A 19,925-nucleotide genomic window follows, 5' to 3' on the forward strand; every position below is an offset into this window, starting at 1 on the left:
ACATAGTGCTAGTCTTTAAATGACACTTGACACTTAATGTCTCTAGATGATATTCATAAAGGCAAACAAATAGATCTAATAGTTAATACATGTTTATGCCTTCTAAAAAATTAACCATCCCAATACTTCTCAATTTAACTAAACATCCTAAATTTAGAAAATTAACAAATTTAAAGACATACGATTGCAATGTCCTCCCAATTTTCAACTCATCCATAACCCCGGTCCCCTACCTATAAAAAAATGATCTTATACGTATTTGGATATCTAAGCTCCCACTCGAGGTATACATTTGTCTGGTATTGGAAAGTTTCCCGTACAAAACAAAAACAGTCATCGAAACTCAATACATTTATTCCCTCCAAAAGAATGCAGCAAGAATGTTAGCGGACAGAATCAGACAGGAAAAGCTCATGAGACTGTCTGTGGGGCAGCCCCAAAAGCAGAAACAGATCTTGGTAGCACAAAAGTAACATTTATCTTTCAAAATAGCCGTGTTAGATGCTCAGATCCTTAAATCCCTTTCTGAAGATACTCTTCAGCTGACAAATTCACTTCTGTTAACTCTTGCCGAGCAACTAAAACGAAAAGCCCTTCGAAAATTTGTATGCATATTTCTTTTCGAACATAATGGGCAGCACAGGCAAGCAGAAGCTTGCCAAGAAGAATTCACAGGTACCCACAAGAAAAGGTTCTGAAAATCTTGCGACCAACAACTACCAGAGTTTGAACCCTCAAGCTGATGCCAGCTGCAGCTGCAGTGATACAGATGGTAAGCAACAGGAGGACCAAGGTTCAGACAATGACCTGGAAGTGCCCGAGATACGCATTGACGGCGTTGAGGAAGATGAGATTTTACAGAATGCAGATGCCTTGACTGTCGAAGAAGTGTTGAGGAGAAGGGCCCGAAGGACGAGGCAGCTTGCTAGATTGTATAGGAGACATTATTGGGCTATCATGGATGAGCTAAAGTCTAAATATAGGGAGTTTTATATGAAGAACGGGAGAAGTGGGTTGAAGGAGGAAGTTGAAGAGGAGGACAAGGAAGAGAAAGATTTTGTTGATAGGAATGGTGGAGGAACTGGCTCTACACATTCTAGTTGGGAAAATGGGATGGAGAGTGTGAAGTGTGTTTTTCAGGGCTGCAAGTCCAAGCCTATGGCTTTATGTTCGTTTTGTTATAATCACATCCTGTCGGATGCTCGGCAGCAACTTTACAAACCCTGTTCTTACGTTATCAAGAGGTTGGTCCTTTCTTTTTCCTTTTTTGAAAATTTCATATGTTTTCCCGACCCATTTCTATAGATTAGAAGTTTGAGTTTCAATCTCTCACACACATGTACATGAGTAGACTTGAATTTTGATAAGGTCTAGGAAAACCTCCTGTTGGGTGTGCGAAGGTTAGACTATTGAGTTTTTACTGTATATGGGAATCGGGGTTAACTCTAGCAATTGGGCGCTATCGCTCGGTGCCTGAAAACCCTCTTCTTGAGCATTTCTTTGCAACCAAGTTTTCAGCTGGCTTACGAGGCATTTGAGCGCTGAGTATAACTGGCTTAAAATCAAAATCCCAGTGTTGTAGGTAGAGAAAAAACTACTTTTTGTCCAGCCAATTGTTGTTTTCCCAATTGTCAAATGCTGCAATGAAGATGCGAATATGTAGCTTATACAACTTTTCAAACATCCTCTTATATATCAGAGGAGTGTAAACTTTCTTCAATTGGAATGAAAATCTACATTAAATTTGCATTCATCAATTCTGGGAAGACGAAAAAAACTGTTATGTTATTCAACTGTGTTAAATCACCTCTAATCTTATTTGTTTAAAGCAATCCTAGGTTAATTGATAGGAATTAAGAAGTTAGGGATAGACTATTACAAAATAGACTACTACAATGAATAGACTATTACCTTTGTTGATCTGGGCTTCAAGAAATGAATAGAAACTGATCTCTACTGATACTCATGACTAGACTTAAAATTACAGTAGATCTCCTAAAAGATTTATGACTCTTTTTTAAATTTCTCAACTTATTTTCTTCCTTATTCCCCATTGATGATCAACCTTTTGTTTTGCTATCTATATATAAGTGGCTTAGGAACCAAGTATAGTGTCCCAACTCAATCCAAAATGATTAACAGCAGACTGGTTGTCCTTTTCTTGGATTGTCCAAGAGCAAAAAGGACGAAGAGCATCTCTGGGTAAGATTTGGGAGTCTTTGGCTTGCTCTCAATTTATTTTTCAGTTGTGTGCACATCTTTTTATGGAACTTGTTACTTAAGTGAACTTAAGTTATTATAAGTTATGGTGTTAAGATTCTAAGCTATATAATCCTACAGGTCTGACAGTACAGACCGTACCTCTCTTAGTGTTGATATATCTTAAGATTGGCATCTAATATTTATACTTGCTTATCCTATAGGTGCCAGCGACTTTCTACAGATGTTTTTGTTTGTGTTTGACGAAACTAATGTTTAGTTAAATCCTAAACTAAGTCTCCTGAAATTGCTGACTTAGGAAGAGGTATTATTAAATGTCAAGTGAAGTGTTATGTCCCTTAAGGAACACACCCTCTAGCAAGGTATATATTTGGTTGTGGATGCAGATTAGAGGACACACAATTCACAACAGTCTGCTCCTATAAGCATCTCACTTCCGGCAATCAATAAGTTTACAATATTATATATTATCAGTTTGGAAATAGAACATTGAATCTACATTCAAGATAAACCTTCAACAGCATACTTAATATTGATAATATTAAGAAGAATATTCTCAGCCAATCTCAGAACTGAATTATAAGTTTGATTCAAGACTCAGAATTTGCAGCACATTACATGGTATCTGAGCCAAGTTATCAGACCTAGGGCTCTGCAAATTTTTTCAGTAATCAGACCATTTATATATTCAGTAGTTGTCTTCCATTTCCAATGGCATATACAATCAAGCCTGAGGACAGATTCAATGGAACGGAACACTTTGAAGCATGGAAATTCAGAATCTTGATGATTCTTGAAGAAAACAATGTTAGGCAATTTGTTGATGGAGCATCTAAACAGCCACCAGTTGAACCTCACAAATCCATATGGACCAATGGAAATAGAAAAGCCATTCAAATCATCTTGGATGGAGTTAAGAATGATATCGTACCTATGCTTACGAAACACCAAACTGCCTACGATATGATGAATGCATTACGGAATGCATTTGAAGTAAACAATGCAACTGGGGTCCTTGCTTTAAAAGACGATTGAATCACATCCAGATAAAGAAAGGAGAATCGATAAACTCTTATTTCCTAAGAGTTGCTGGCATTAGAGATGAATTATCAAGCATAGGAACCATCATTAATGACATCGAACTAACGCTCATGGCCATAGATGGATTGCTAGAATCATGGGAAACATTCGCACAAGGAATAAGTGCTAGAGATTAGCGTCCGGACTTTAACAGACTCAAGAATGATTGTCTTTAGAAAGAGTTAAGAAAACTAAAGAAAGGAGGAACACCAAAAGTAGAAGATGAAGAACTTCACGTTCTTAATGCCAACTCTTATAAAGGCAAGAAAAAGCACTTCAAGAAGAAAAAGAGAAATCAAAAGAGTGGAAAGCCCAAGAAAGACCTATCTAAAATAAACTATTTCAAATGTGAAAAATTTGGACACTATAGGTCTAATTGTCCGGAAAATTCCAAACAATAGGGAAATTGTACAAATGTCATTAGAGAAGACGAGACTTATGACCCTAAGAACCATGTTTTGTATTTCTCTCTATTAAATGAAATCTCAAATAAGGCATGGGTAATTGATAGTGAATCTTCAAGACATATGACAGGATACAAAGGAACTCTAGACTCCTTATCAGAGAAAGTTAACGGTGAAGTTACTATTGGTGATAACTCTGCACACTCAGTTGAAGGAATTGGTCGCTGCTCTTTGAAACTAAAGACAGGAAATACTCTTCTTCTTAAAGATGTACTCTATGTACCAGGGATTAAAAGAAACCTAATCTCAATTACAGCATTAGAAGATGATGGACACAATGTTGCATTCGTGGATGGAAAAGTACTAACTTGGGCTAAGAACTCTTCCATCAAGAAAGCTAAAGTAATTGGTCAAAGAAAGGGATATTTGTATGAACTGAATATAGAACCCAGTAGATCCATTCAAGCCCTAGTTCACAAAGCAGAAGATTCAAATGAAATATGGCACAGAAGATTAGGGCATCTAAACTTTAAAACCTTATCGACTATGGAAAAGATGGTTACTGGATTACCTAAATTAAATAATGATCGCCCTAGTATTTGTAAAGGGTGTGCTCTGGGTAAAAGTACTAGAAGTCCCTTTCATGATAGTACTAGGAAAAAAAATAATATACTTGAGTTAATTCATTCAGATTTATGTGGACCTATGTTCGTTCCCTCTCTTGGAGGATTCTAGTATTATATTTTGTTCATAGATGACTTCTCTAGGAAAACATGGATTTATTTTTTAAAATGCAAGGAATTAGAAGAAATCTTCCAAAGATTTAAAGAATTCAAAGCATTAACTGAAAATTTTTTAGGACATAAAATTAAAACCCTTAGAACATATAATGGAGGAGAATATACTTTAGACTTATTTAAAAGATTTTGTAAAGAATCAGGGATCAAGAGGGAGTACACTGTTCCTTATAACCCAGAACAAAACGGGGTAGCTGAAAGAAAGAATAGGACAATTATAGAAGCTGCTAGGGCTATGATTTTTGACCAAAATCTAGAATACTATCTTTGGGCAGAAGCCTCTTGTACTGTTGTAGATATTCAAAACAGAAGCCCTCACTCTTATCTTAAAGATAAAACCCCTGAAGAAGTATTTACTAAAGTAAAACCCAATATAAGTCATCTCAGAATTTTTGGATGTCTTGTGTACATTCATGTTCGAAAAGAAAAGAGAACCAAGTTAGAACCATTTGGGAGGAAAGGTATCTTTGTAGGGTATAGTGAAACTTCTAAAGCATATAGAATTTTCATACTTGGACAAAAAACTATTGAACTTAGCAGAGATGTAATCTTTGAGGAAGATCTTGCATTCAAAAGAGCAATAAGCTCCAATGAACTCTCTCCTTTATCAAGTTCTGAAAGAATTAGTGAATTTGAATCCCAGAGGGAGAACTTAGAAGAGGTCGAAGATGAAAATATAAACCTTGAGGAAAGTTCAAAGAAAAGACCACTTTGGGCCATAAAAACAGTTGAAGTAGCTCAAGACTTTGTTGCACCTTCAGGATCAGTCAGAGAAAGTAAAAGACCTAAAAGATTCTCTAGTCATACAACAAATATGATTGATTTATCCAAAACAGAGCCAACCAATCCTCCTGATGCTATTAAACATCCAGCCTGGAAAGAAGCTACGACAAAAGAGTACTAGTCAATTATGAAAAATGATGTTTGGGAAATAGTTCCAAGACCAAAAGGAAAATCTGTTGTTTCTTCCAAATGGATATTCAAAATAAAGCATGTTGCTGATGGCAGTATTGAGAATTATAAAGCCAGATTTGTAGCTAGAGGTTTTTCTCAGAAAAAAGGGATTGATTATGAAGAAACCTTTGCTCCTGTTGCCAGATATACTACCGTTCGAGCTGTCTTAGCAATTGCCGCATCTAAGGGATGGAAGGTACATCAGATGGATGTAAAGACAACATTTCTCAATGGAAAGATTTCAGAAGAAGTCTATCTGGAGCAACTGGAAGGATTTGAAACCCATGATCCTAATGCCTTTGTTTGCAGACTCAAGAAAGCTCTTTATGGGCTTAAACAAGCTCCTAGGACCTGGTATGAGAGGATTGATAAATATCTCACCGGCTTAGGATTCTCTAAGAATGAAGCCGATCCAAACTTATATTATAAAAGAGATAAAGATGGTATGGTAATATTGATATTGTATGTTGATGATTTATTAATCACAGGTGATGATCATCTTATAGATCAGTGCAAGAGAGATCTAACTTGAGAATTCGAGATGAAAGACTTGGGGCTTCTCCATTACTTCCTAGGATTGAAGTACAATAGAATTCTAATAGTATCATACTGAATCAAGGAAAGTACACTTCAGATATCTTGAAGAAATTTGGAATGTGGAATTGCAAGTCTATGCCTTCTCTAATGGAGACCAATTTGCATAAACTTAAAGAAGTAGCTGCAGAATCACCTCCAATAGATTCTACTCTCTATCGACAGATGATTGGGTCACTGATGTACCTAATAAATACAAGATCTAATATTTGCTATGCTGTTCATGCCTTAAGTCAGTTTATGTGTGAACCTAAGGAGGTTCACCTAGTTGCTGTTAAACACATTATGAGATACTTACAAGGCACTCTTAATTATGGACTCAAATATGAGAAAGTTGCGTTAGATTTGCATGGATTCACCGATTCAGATTGGGGTGGAAGTGTTAAAGACAGGAAAAGCACTTCAAGATGCTATTTCAGTTTAGGATCAGCAATGATTTCATAGATATGCAGAAAGCAGTCTTCAGTAGCTCAGAGCTCCACAGAAGTAGAATACATTGCAGCAGCGATGGCCTCTCGAGAAGCAGTATGGTTGAGAAAGTTACTTGTGGGATTATTTGGGCAAGCCATGAACCCTACGATTATTCATTGTGATAATCAGAGTTCCATCAAGCTCTCGGTGAATCCAGTTTTCCATGACAGATCCAAGCATATTGAAATTCCTTACCATTATGTGAGAGATATGGTAGATAGGAATTCTGTAAAATTGGAATACATTTGTACTGCAGATTAGACAGCAGACATACTCACCAAACCTCTATCTAGAGTAAAGATAGAACATTTTAGGAGGAGACTTGGTATGGTTGAGTTGTAATCCATTTGTACTCTTTTGATTATTAATAAAATAATTTTATTTTGTCAGGCTATTGACTATTATGGGCTCCACCATTTGTATTCACTTGTATTCATTATTTTAAGAGGTGACGATCTCAAAAAATAATAAATACTCGTATGAAACATTATGAGAGGTGACAATCTCTTAGATAATGTGCTAAACAGTAGAGATCTACTGTAAGATCTAGATGAGTTCAAGATCATATTGTGATGTTGACATTGTTATGTTCATGGGTCACAAATTGGATAAAGGAAGAATCTTGGTATTCTCCGGGTTTATCTTGTATTCTAGTAGATCTTAAAACTTAGGATCATGTTATGATACCAGTTTCTATGAAATCATAACTTGGATAAATGAAGAGATTACCCTTCAGATTTATCCTGTATAATATCACTAGTATCAATGATTTGTCATATCACAGGTTTAAGTAATATGACTTTGTATCATGTGTTCTATGATACCACATAAGAGACAGACAGATATAGAGTATTAATACTTGCTTACTCATCTGTAATGATGATAGCTAGATATAAATCTCTCTGTAGGATTATCAGGTTAAGAGGGAGTATTAAGATTCTAACCTATATAATCCTATAGGTCTGACAGTACAGACCATACCTCTCTTAGTGTTGATATATCTTAAGATTGGCATCTAATATTTATACTTGCTTATGCTATAGGTGCCAACGACTTTCTAGGGATGTCTTTGTTTGTGTTTGACTAAACTAATGTTTAGTTAAATCCTAAACTAAGTCTCCTGAAATTGCTGACTTAGGAAGAGGTATTATTAAATGTTAAGTGAAGGGTTATGTCCCTTAAGGAACACACCCTCTAGCAAGGTATATATTTGGTTGTGGATGCAGATTAGAGGACACACAATTCACAACAGTCTGCTCCTATAAGCATCTCACTTCCGGCAATCAATAAGTCTGCAATATTATATATTATCAGTTTGGAAATAGAACATTGAATCTACATTCAAGATAAACCTTCAACAACATACTTAATGTTGATAATATTAAGAAGATCATTCTCAGCCAATCTCTGAACTGAATTACAAGTCTGATTCAAGACTCAGAATTTGCAGAACATTACATATGGGCATGTCTTTTTAGGTAACTAAAGTAATTTTAAGTGAGTGGACTTAAGTTGGCGAATTGTCATATTCTTCAAATGATTTTTTAAAACATATTAGAAGCTGTAAGAGCATATTTTTAGGGTTTTATTTTGGGCCATTGGAGTTATAGGTGGAATTTCAAAGTGGAGACTAACTCATCTCTTTAGGAGTTGTTATGTAGCTTCCCGAGGCTCATTCTGAGCTCATTATGTGATAAAGATTTCTCTTAATTGCTGTTGCATCTTGACTTAAGGCTTGAAACCCTCAATCCCTGATTTTGTTGAGACATACACGCTCTCCCTAGTTGGAAGTGTGTGTTTCAGAGAAAGAACTCTGGTTTGTGAAACTGCACCACATCTGGGCTGTAAGTATTCATCATGTCTGGAGACCAAACTGGAGGTGAAGCTCAGTGACAAAGACTCAGATCTTGAATACTCTACAGCTGCAGACCATTAATTTCTGAGCATTCTGTGGACGGCTTCTGAGGAGTGTTAATCATTCCGGGAGCTCAGAGCCACTTTGAGGGTCAGCTAGGTTTTGGAAATAATTCTAGACCAATTCTGAAGTATTTTTGGTATTAACGTCTGCATATTTATCTGTGCTTCTTTCCCAGAAATTTTTAGGGAAGACATTGTATTGCTGTCTGAAAATTGTGGGAAGTAATGAGGGTTTCTTGTTGTATTTTCCTAAGTTCAGAAATTATCTTCAACTATATCTGCACAAATCAGTTCTGGAATCTGATCAGAAGTCTGGGATTGTAATGGAAATTTTAGTTGCAGTGGATCTTCTGGATTTTATTGCTTCAAGATGATAGAGAACACAAGGAAGTTTTCCTTGTGTTCTCTATAATCTTGGTGATGGATCATGGAGTGTGATCTAAAATGTTGACTCTATAATCTTGGTGATGGATCATGGAGTGTGATCTGAAATGTTGATGCAAAAAATATTCATGCAATTAACTCCAGAAGCTACACTACAATTAACTCATGGACTGTGGAAATCTACTTATTCTTAATGACAATATTTATATGCAAATAACTTTCAAGATATAGTGCCCTAGTTTGCAGAAATTTGTCTTCTTTTTGTAGCAATCCTGTTTGAAGATTTTAACTTAGAAGTCTGTCACAAGGAAGATGCCACAGATAGGTATTCACTACAGGTGCTAAATATAATCTAAATAAGTTGTTGCCAGTAGGCTGCTATAAATTATGCAAAAGCTATCTTCACTCCTCCATAATCTATAAAGTTGTCAAGCAATCAATTGTGATAGCCATCAGTGCTAGAATAAGAAACAAGACGGCAACCAATATGTTCAGGAGTAATGTCTACCAAGTGGGACTGCTCAACATCAAAAAATGTAAATGCACAGCTAAAAGGATCCAGTCATCATGTGCATGCCTCAAAATTGAAACTGTCACTGATATTCTTGAATAGGTAAGTTCATAATCTAGTAAGCAGGATTGCGTTTGTTACACGTGAAAGACTACTAATGAAAAAGTATACTGTTTTTTGCCCCAGTATCATCTACATCCACTCAACTTATGACATACTCGGTATAGTTTTTAAAGACAAGAAGTCTGTTCACTTGTCCGAAGTGATTATGTTAGTCAATAATTGAGCAGCAATCTGTTCGAGTAACCTTATTAGTGTGTTGGCTATCCCTGTTTTGTTTTTACTTAAGAAACATATACAACGAGACATGTATTGATCAGGTTCATACTTCATACCATGTAAAGTCCAGGAGCTCTGATCTATTGCAGAGCTGCTTTTGTCTAGAGTTCATTAGATATGTCTGTTTCAGAACATTCAGGTTCATACTTCATACCATGTAAAGTCCAGGAGCTCTGATCTATTGCAGAGCTGCTTTTGTCTAGAGTTCATTAGATACGTCTGTTTCAGAACATTAGTTCAGCTACTGCTATATACATATGATAAAGTAACTCCATGACAGTTTTAAGTGATTAAGAATGGTAGGGTCTACACAGTTTGTTCTTGACAGCCTCCTCACTGGTTGTGCGGTAATCATCTACAATGATTCCTTCTTTTTAGTAGTGAGGTCATGATGACATGTATTATCTGTTTTGGTTTCATTAATACTGCTAAGCATATGTTAGTGTTTCAATAATATTAAAGTAATATTTTAATATTTAGTACAACAGTCATGTAAGTAACTTTCTTTAATGTTTGGTTAATTTTTAGTAACTTTTATGTTCTTTAAGTTGCTTAGTTAGTTTAGTAACTTTCTATTCTGTCTTCAGTTCTTGATCATTTCCAATATAAAAAGATCTTGTAATTGCTTATTTAAGGATTTTTCCTCTCATTTGTTTAATATTGAATATCAATCAATTATCATTCAATGATATTAGAGAAGAAGTTGTTTTTTGGTGAACTTTTCCAATAAAATACATAGTTTAATTGCCTAGAAATTTTGGGGAGGTTTTCAAAAGTGTTGCATGTACTTGCATGTTTGTTACATGTACTTAAACTTTTGAGGGTTGCATGTGCTTGCATGTTTGTTACATGTACTTGCATGTTGTTTGCATGTGCTGCTTTACCATGCAAAGTCTCGTGTTTTGCCTCCCTTCAAAATTTTGGTGGGTTTTCATAATTTTTTTCTAATGGGTTTTCATATTTTTTCCCTAAAAAAAATTTCTTATGGGTTTCTTTAAATTCTCTGAAAAATTTCTGATTTTGTAATTCACAAAGTTGTGTGGGATTCCTTTGTGGGTTTGTAATTTGTGGATTTAACACTTAAAAACATTTTGTTCATGGTTGGGATTGCCCAAAATAGGTCAGAATCTGACCTTTTTTGGGCATTAATGCCCAAAATCATAAGATTTGTGATCTTCCCTTTCAATGCCAACCTTTCATACCATGATTCAAATTGTGAAAACTTCATGAATTGACAAGGGAATTGCTTGAACAAACAAGTGTTTTGAGATTTTGGGGACTTAATTTTTTTATAACACTAGGAATTCCTAGATAAGGTCATAATCTAACTTGGTTTGGGCATTAGTGCCCAAAACCCCTAGATTTTTTACCCCTTATTGCAGGCCGAAATATTAGGATCTCTTGAAATCTGCCTTAACCTTGGTGGAATTTGGTGAAAATAACTTAGAAAACAAATGCTTTTGGTGGTTTGATAGATTAGAAATTTCAAGTGGGCTGGAATTGCCCAAAATAGGTCAGAATCCAACCTGTTTTTGGCATTAATGCCCAAAAATCTAATATTTTATACATCCTATTTTTTTCTCCAAGTGGGGCCATAGATCAAATTGATACAAATGGGTAAATTTTTAAGCAAAAATATGATTGGAGAAGTCGAGGAAAGAAGATTCAAGTTTGTTTTTACTGAGATTGCCTAGGAAGGGTCAGAATCAGGCCCTCATTGGGCACTGATGCCCAAAAATCAAGAATTTATATTCACCTTAAGTGGTCTAAATCCAGTACTAAGTGTATTTTCATTGCCAAATGGGGGGCTTGGTGATGTTTTGTGTTTGCAAATTAAACATTTTCATGGCTTGTTGGAGAATTGTTTTTAGAGGAATTTCTCAAGAAGGGTAAAAAATGGACCATCCTTCTACATTTTTTTTTCTCAATTCATATTCATTTTCACCTAGCATTTCACCAAAGTCCAGTCAAACCTTGAAGAAGGAATTCAAGATTTGAACAAATGCCACTTGCAACCTTTGTGAGGGTGAATTGAATGAAATTCTAATTAAATATTTTTGGCTAAAGATACAAATCATCCATGCCTAGGAAGATGTGTCACTTTAACCTGTAAATTGCTTATAAATAAAGGCTTCAAATTATTCATTTAAACATCAAAGCAAATAAAGAAGGCTCTCGTATTAGCAACGAGCAATCTCCAAGGTAGGTAGTGAATTATTTCTTGACTTGCAATAACTATAACCTTTAAGATTAGAATCATTTTTTTAAGAGGAGGAAGAAAACTTTTTCTATGACCAATGATATCCTTATTAGTCAGTAAAGACATTGAATGTGTCTCCAAGTTTTAGCAAACTATATATGTGATAGGCAACAAACATCACATATGGGGGCGATTAAATTGAAATATGGCCATATTTATCATAGAAAACTTGTTTGTTTCCCATTTTTCAATATAATTTTATCTCAAAATTTAAGCAAAAATGAAAAACTCTAACCTCTATCTTGAGATAAACTATTTGTTAATCTATTTTTATGTTTCAAATTCCTTCATTTTGCATTTTTTACTCTCTCTCTCTCTCTCACACACACACACACGCACACACACACATTTTGCAAGGTAAATTTGTTTGAGGGAAGGCTTGAAAGAAGAGGAGTGAGGGTAAAGGCTTCATGCTCATGGATTTCATATGGGAAGAGGGAGGAAAGGTCAAGTAGAGTTAAAGATTAAATTCATGGTTACCAGGAGACCCGTCTCCCCCCTAAAAGTGGCGTCTCGGAGACCGAGACGCGTCTCGGAGACTTCTCGCGTCTCCGGAGACCTCAAAAAAGGTTAGAGACTTCATGACGAAGTCTCCTGAAGTCTCCCCGTCTCCTAATCCAAAAAGTGAAGTCTCCCTGAAGTCTCCTGATAAAATATAAATGTAAAATATAATATTAAATAATTTTATATATTTTAGCCCTCATTTAAATGTTTTTAATGCAAAAATCTAAGGTACTATATGAATTGCGTAACAACTGCTTGGTGATGTACGTCACCTACAGGAACACGATACAAGTCTAAGACAACATATTGGAAGCTGTACAGGATTGCAGTAAAGATCCCAAATCACATAAATTTATGCGGCTGAGGAATTAGGGTGCAAAAACTGTTGTTAGTGCATTAGAAGATAGTATTACGTATGTTACAAAAATCTGATATGCAAATGCTTGATAATAGTATTATTCCTCATGAAAACCAAGCATCTATTTGCTGATAAAGACTCAGCGATAACAGTGATAGACTAGAGGTTTTATGTATGTTAACATGAATGTATTTGGTCCCATATTTCTGTTTTTTCAAGAGGATATCATGTTTCAGTTTGATGTATAAGTCATATTTGTTATTCGTACCTGTTTATCTGCTGTTGGCAATATCCTAGTACCAATATAGGAATCTTTGTTAGTTGAATCTGTGTAACTGGAATAAAAACACTATTACAAAATGATTTACTCCCTTTTAAACTAAGCAATCCTAACTCTTAGTTAGAAAATAGAAATCCTAAGTGTGTCTCTATGCATGCATCAATGTTGAATAATTCAATAATTTTCACAAATTTTTTGCAGCAATGCCAATTTGTCAGGTTTTAAAATCAATTTCAGTAATGTACTTCTGTATCTGACCGCTTATTATTATTATAATCTTTGACAGTTTGACTCTATGAATCTATTTTAATTTTTAATGTGACAACACTAGTATTATTAATTTATTATTTACTTTAGTCTTTTAGTCTTACGGTATTACTATTTTAAAATTTTGTATTTACTTTTAGTATTAGACTCTTTAAGTTTAAACTATTAAAAATTTATTTAAAAAAAAAAAAAAAAAAAAATTGCCGTCTCCAAGTACCCCCGTCTCCTATTTGAAAAATTGCCGTACCGGTACCAGTACCAGTACCGAAGACCTCAAAGTCTCCCCGTCTCCCGGTGACCTTGATTAAATTCAAATGTAAGTTCAAATATGAAGAATAGATCAAGTTCACCAAAATAACCAAGTTCCTAAATGCAATCAAGTCTAAAACTTTAAGATGTGGGATTCAAGACCAATCATTAGAAGGCGAATTAAATTCAAGCCATGAGAAAATTTGAGAGATGGGAGCAATTTTGGAGATATGACCCATCTCAATCATCCTTAAGGTCCCATTTGGTTGCTGGAATATGATTTTAGAATTGGCATTTGAAATCTTTGAGTTTGGGATTCTGGAACTTGAAATCCAGATTACCGTTTCCAAAATTTATCTTAGGACCGTTTGGTTCAAACCAAAAGAAATTGATATTCATAATTTTCTATTCCAAATCGATTTGGTTCAAAATTCGAATACGTGGTTCAAATTTTTTTAATAGTCAATCATAGACATAAGCCCCTACATTTTTCTGTGCCCATCATGGCCTCAATTTAGATTAATTTCACCCATTCTATTAAAACACAAGTTATGCATGTAGATAAAAAATGATGCCCCTGTGATTATCAATATATACTTATGACAATGGAAATTCCAATAATAAGCAAATAAAAGCCAAACTATTGCTTCAATCTAGTTTTACTAAGAAAAATGTAGATCTGAACACATCAAGGTTTATTACTTGTTAATTATGTTGATATACAAGAAGAGATCGAAAATGAAATCACTTATACCGCAAAAGATGATTTTGTAATCTATTCTGGTAGGACAAGTAAAGGTGCTCGTGTTGTCATCCTTGGGATAGATGTAAGCCTGGGGGCATTGTTCCTTGAAGTACTTGGCATAAAGGGTATTGTTGTAATATTGATATTTGTTGCACCCGCTTAGGCATCCTCCACCCCCTTTCAGCTCCTTAGGGCACTATGAATTAATGTCGCTTAGGCACACAATTATACCTGTGCAATCAGGGTTTCTTGAAGTAGGGTTTACTGAAAGAGGCAGATTTAAGCCATCGACAATTGAGATGTTCATGGTGGTTCATATAAATTAATCATACGAATGTCAAATCTAATTAAATTTCGTTTTGTTTGGAATCCTCATTTAAAAAAAATGAGAATTAAAATGAGAATTCCAAATAAGAAGTATTTTGAGGGAAGATGGAATTCTTGTTTTGGGGGTCAAATGGGGATACCAAATCCACATTTCCTCAAATTTCAATTTCCATTTTGTAGACCCAAACAATGGATTAGGAATTTTTGAGAATTCTGAATTCCAATTCTTGCTCAAATACTCACTCTAAATGGGCCCTAAGAGACTGAAACTTTTAAAAGAGTTAATCAAAGATTGACATGTTGAGAGTTACTTCCTAACAACCAAGAAGGAAATATTTGTAGTTTTAACAAAAAAATCCACAAGCTAAGATGCAAAGCACATGATCTTAAATAGATTTATAGGATTAGGATCATGAGGTGGCAATTAATTGTTCCCTCCAGTCAGAAAATTCCATATTCAAGAATAGTCAATTAAATCATGCCAAGTACTGTATTTTCTAACTGATTGTAATAATCATTGTAATTTTGTCATTGGCTCGTGATGTGGTGCCTTCTTGTGATTAGTTCTAAGATTTATAGCCTTGATTAGGCTTTGTAGCCTCGATTAATCTTGGACCTTGATCTTGAATTGTTCTTAGTCCTTCATTATATTGAACATCTATTAAAGGCTAGGACCTTCTCATTTATAATTCATCAGAGAGGAAGGAGGAGATTAGAAGCTAAAGAGCTGACATTTTAGGAGATTAGAGTAGGATAGCTAAGGGAGGGACTTAATGAAATTGTTGAAACTTGATATGATACTTCTGAAGTAATGGATAATTCTAATTAATTTTTTGAGTTTTAAGTGATCATATTTATTGTCATTTTGTTAATTGAAATTTTGTTGTTAAACTGTTCTCATTGTCTAATCATGCCATTGATTGATCAACTTCACCGCATTGATTCATCTTGTTGATTAATTGATTACATTGTATTAATAAATCAATTTGTGGTGGATGAGGTGAGAGAAAGGAACTTTAAGGAAGGTAAACAGTCATTTTCCATTCATGCACTTTTTAGCTTATGTTGCTACTTGTATGTTGTAAGGTTTTCACACCATTGCCCCACTTTTTGCTTTAGTAGTAGTAGTGGAGGTGGTCTTAGGAGTTTTTAGATGGCAACATTTTCAAGTCTCCAAGTCAAGGAAGTGAGTTTGAGAAATTTTGACATGTCAAGAAGTCATGTCCATTTGGGACATAAGCGAAAGTTGGGTTAAGCTAGTTATGGAGATGGAGTTGGAACTAAGAGATTTGGAATGAAATGATTTGAATCCTTCATAGAATCGTTGTTATAGCTTCAATTCAAACTTAGAAATTTAAGATAAATTGAGGGGGGTAACATTGTTGAAGGCATGTTGAATCATGAAATTTGGCTAAGTTTAGAATTTCTTAAGAAACCCCAAAATCTAAAATCTTTATTATAACTCCTATGAAGTTGAAGCCTATCTCAAATATCCTGGCAATGTTAATACAAATATAACTTCAAACATAATTTTTATTTAAATTTTATATTTGTATAAATCCTCCCACTTTTTGAGTTGAAAATGACTAAGTGTTGAGTTATAAAATTGCAAGCAAATTGCCTAACTTGGGTCAGGATTTGTCCCACTTTTTGAGTTGAAAATAAGTAAGTGTTGAGTTATAAAATTGCAAGCAAATTGCCTAACTAGGGTCGGAGTCTGACCCACTTTCTGAGTTGAAAATGACTAAGTGTTGAGTTATAAAATTGCAAGCAAATTGCCTAACTTGGGTCTGAATCTGACCCCCTTTGGGTCTTATTTCCACCCACCACCTAAATCTGATCACATGATCAAGTAATCTTATTTAGTCATCTCTTAAGGCATTATTAATTAAATCATTAATATTTGATTAATTTATGTTATCATGTAGTTAATTAATTAATTTAATTGATTATAGTCCAATTAGTAATCAAATGACAACCAACAGTGTGATTTATTAATTAGATCCTCATTCCTCTATTAAATTAAATACGTATACACGCTATTTAATTTAATTTTGAAATCCCCCCCATCTAATTAATTAATTCCTCAAACCTTAACTAATCCTCAACCTACTGGTTTAGCCTAATCCAACCTATGCACCAATAATTAGTTTATTTTTAAATTAATAATTGAATGTATTTAATTAATCCCTCTACTTGCATTTCTCTAACATATCCACTTGCTAGCCACATCAACCCCTTATGTAAGCCTGATCACCTCCACAAGTCACTTGCATAATTTTAAGCAGAAATCAAGACTTCTTGACTATATCCTAAGTCTAATCTCATGCCACATACCGTTGCCCACTTGAGTATACTGAAGTACATCTCACACCTCTCTTACTTAACTATCCCTCTAGGATTCTTATCCCCTTACACTCATTCTCCTTGAAACACTTGTCACGAGGCCATGGATTTGAGAAAGCAGAATCTATGTGTTCACCTTTCCTTACATCCCATCCCTTCATCACAATCTCTCTACTTTAATCTTAGTTGTAAATTTCCAACGCTAGGGCATAAACCTTGTCTAGGGAATCCCAACCTTGTGTAGGTACTATTCGTATAATGAATGTTGAGACAACTCGATCCAACATGTCTAGGTAAGTTCAAAGGGAAAGGTCTGGTGTGGGTGTAAAGGCATCCAAACACTGTTGAGTGCATGTTGGAAATTATTGCTAAAGACATACAATGGTTCATTTTTTCTTTATGGATTCTAATTAACTATTAATGACATATAACAAGATCTTCTTGGGATCAAAATGTTGATAAGAACGTCTTCTCCATGTCATTTTATCTAGCGATGAAATTGACGAGAATATTTAGATACCAATTGAGTTCATTGAGACCGAGGGTAATGGGAAATAAGAAACAAGTTGTTGGAAATGTAGTATAGATCAGGTGACTGAGAGGGGAAGGGGGTGAATCAGGTACCAATAAAACTTGTACTTTAATTCACCAATTAAACCTTCTTAATATAATCTGATCTAATTGCATGCATGAAAGACTTAAAGCAATAAAACATTCATAACGCTTGACACAATATTTGGTAACCCAAAAACCTTCCAAATAGAAAGTAAAATTGGGGTGGGGATGATACCCACAAGCTTTAGTACTACAATATAAAGTTAGCATGTTAAAGCTTACAATTGATCACTTCTGGTGATCTGCCCTGTTAGGAGCAAAAAGGACTATTAGATCCACCTTGTGAAAGGATTTACAACATACAATCAAGTATACACTCAGTTAGGAGATTTGGAAAAGACTATTAATTCCACCTTGTTAGGGGATTTGATTGATGCACCTGTTAGGATGAATCAGTGGTTGATCTTTGATCTGCAACTCAGTTTGTTGATTGAGATTCCTTTGAAATACAATAATAACCTTGCTGTGATAGATAAGACTCTGCTTTTCCTTATATTGCTTGCAGCCTTCTTAATTCACACTCATACTGCTTCTTGCTTGATTCACTTCGATGCATTGGATACGATAAGAAGTATTACATATATACCAATCCAGTAAATTAGCTTCAGGAGTCGGCTACAACACCTATTTCAAACAATCTTCACTAAGTCATCTTATTATTGTAACTCGGGTTCTTAAGACCACTCGGGTGATATTTTGACACTTGGCAACACTGTTAACTCAATAAACTCTGGCATTCGTTTGACATTGGTGCTCGGTCCACATTGATCACTCTGGAGTAGTAGGAACTCGGTTAGCATTGGGTGACTCGGTGAATAATGAAGAACTCGGTAGATATTGAAGAGCTTGGTTGACACTACATCTTGGTCAACACTGTCTTTCTTCAACTTGGTTAACGCACTGTAGCTTGGTAGACATTGATAAACTTGGTAGACACTACAAAGGCCGGTTAACACTAAAACCTTCATCGATTACACTGATGAGCTTAGTAGCAATTGGTATTTGCTTCTAGAGCTTGGTAGACTCTGCTAAGCTCGGGAGACTCTCCTTTCTGCATATGGAGCTCGATAGCACCTGTGAACAACTGACTAAGTGTTAAGTCACTAATTGACAAATGATTTGACTTTAATGTCAACAATCTCCCCCTTTGGCATTAGTGACAAAAACACTTATCACACCAAAAATCTGAATACTCGAAACACAAGTCCAAACTCCCCCTATCAACATGTATGGGTCTATAACTTAATTTTGATTGCTGTTTGCCGCTCAGTAAACTTTGGCTGTGTTCTTTTTTCTTTTTTTATTTTTATTTTTGAAAGTTATTTTTTTAAATATATTTAAGCTATGTATATACATCTCTCTTAATGCACATATATTTCCTTCTTGTATATATACATTCCCCTTGATTTTATTTATGATATACATATGATATAAATGCCAAAATTACATAGCTACAAGGTAACACCAAAATGTGAAAGGAAATCACTGTGTACCTTCAAAAGTATGGACATTGTCTTGTCCCAATTCTCTTGCAAAAATTTTGAACTGTGCAAATCTATCTGCACCTCTGCTGATAGTTCCATCATGTGATCAACAATTGAGAAATTGTTGTCATGGATCAATGTTTTGGCATGTGCAATATGTTTTTGCATTGCATCAATATTTAGAAGTATCATGCCTTGAATTTCTACTAATGTTGCCCTTATCCTGGCTTCTTCCCTCAACAATTCTGCCTGTAGGTCTATTAGATATCTTATTTTCACAAAATGTGCAAAACTACCGCTAGGATCAAGTGACAATTGATGCACACTTGCCTTCTGTTGGTGAACAGATTGTCCTTCGAGGAAATGTGTGCAAATCTGACTCTGAATGCCCAAATGAAAGGACAAACTAACACCAACAGTTGGAGAAGTTATCATGGGGTTGATAACCTTCCTTTGAATTTTTATCGGGTACAGCTCCCCGTACAAGATGTTCAATGAATTAAATGTGGGTGCTTTTACCAGAAAGCATGAAAGGATATCAAATATCTACCCATAAATACATCGTAGATACGAAAACCTATACTACTGCATAGAAAGAAAGCAAAGAACAACAAGTGACACAAAGTTCATTTGCTGAACACTGCATTGTGTAATGAAATAAAATATATCTTCCATTCTCTTGAGAGAAATAAACTCAAAGCCTTTAAAGATGTTTGAACTGATGATGTAACAAGAAAACAACGGTATTGAAATGTAATTCAGAGAAAACTGAAAATGACGCAAAGTTCATGATCAGTGGAAGGAAAATACACCATAATC

General features: G+C 35.0%; 1 protein-coding gene across 1 annotated transcript in view; it reads left to right on the plus strand.

Moving 5' to 3' along the window:
• Positions 1-287: 287 nt before the first annotated feature.
• The window catches only part of LOC149532645 (uncharacterized), a 50,696-nt gene continuing 31,058 nt past the window's right edge, over positions 288-19,925 (plus strand). Inside the window, exon 1 of the mRNA XM_089804815.1 lies at positions 288-1,244. Within this exon, the coding sequence (XP_089660941.1) occupies positions 631-1,244 (614 nt within the window). The 5' untranslated portion in view covers positions 288-630. The remainder of the gene's footprint in view (positions 1,245-19,925) is intronic.

Source organism: Cupressus sempervirens, chromosome 10 (assembly GCF_028749045.1).
Source record: "Cupressus sempervirens isolate cs-2001-9-10 chromosome 10, ASM2874904v1, whole genome shotgun sequence".
Taxonomy (NCBI): Eukaryota; Viridiplantae; Streptophyta; class Pinopsida; order Cupressales; family Cupressaceae; genus Cupressus; species Cupressus sempervirens.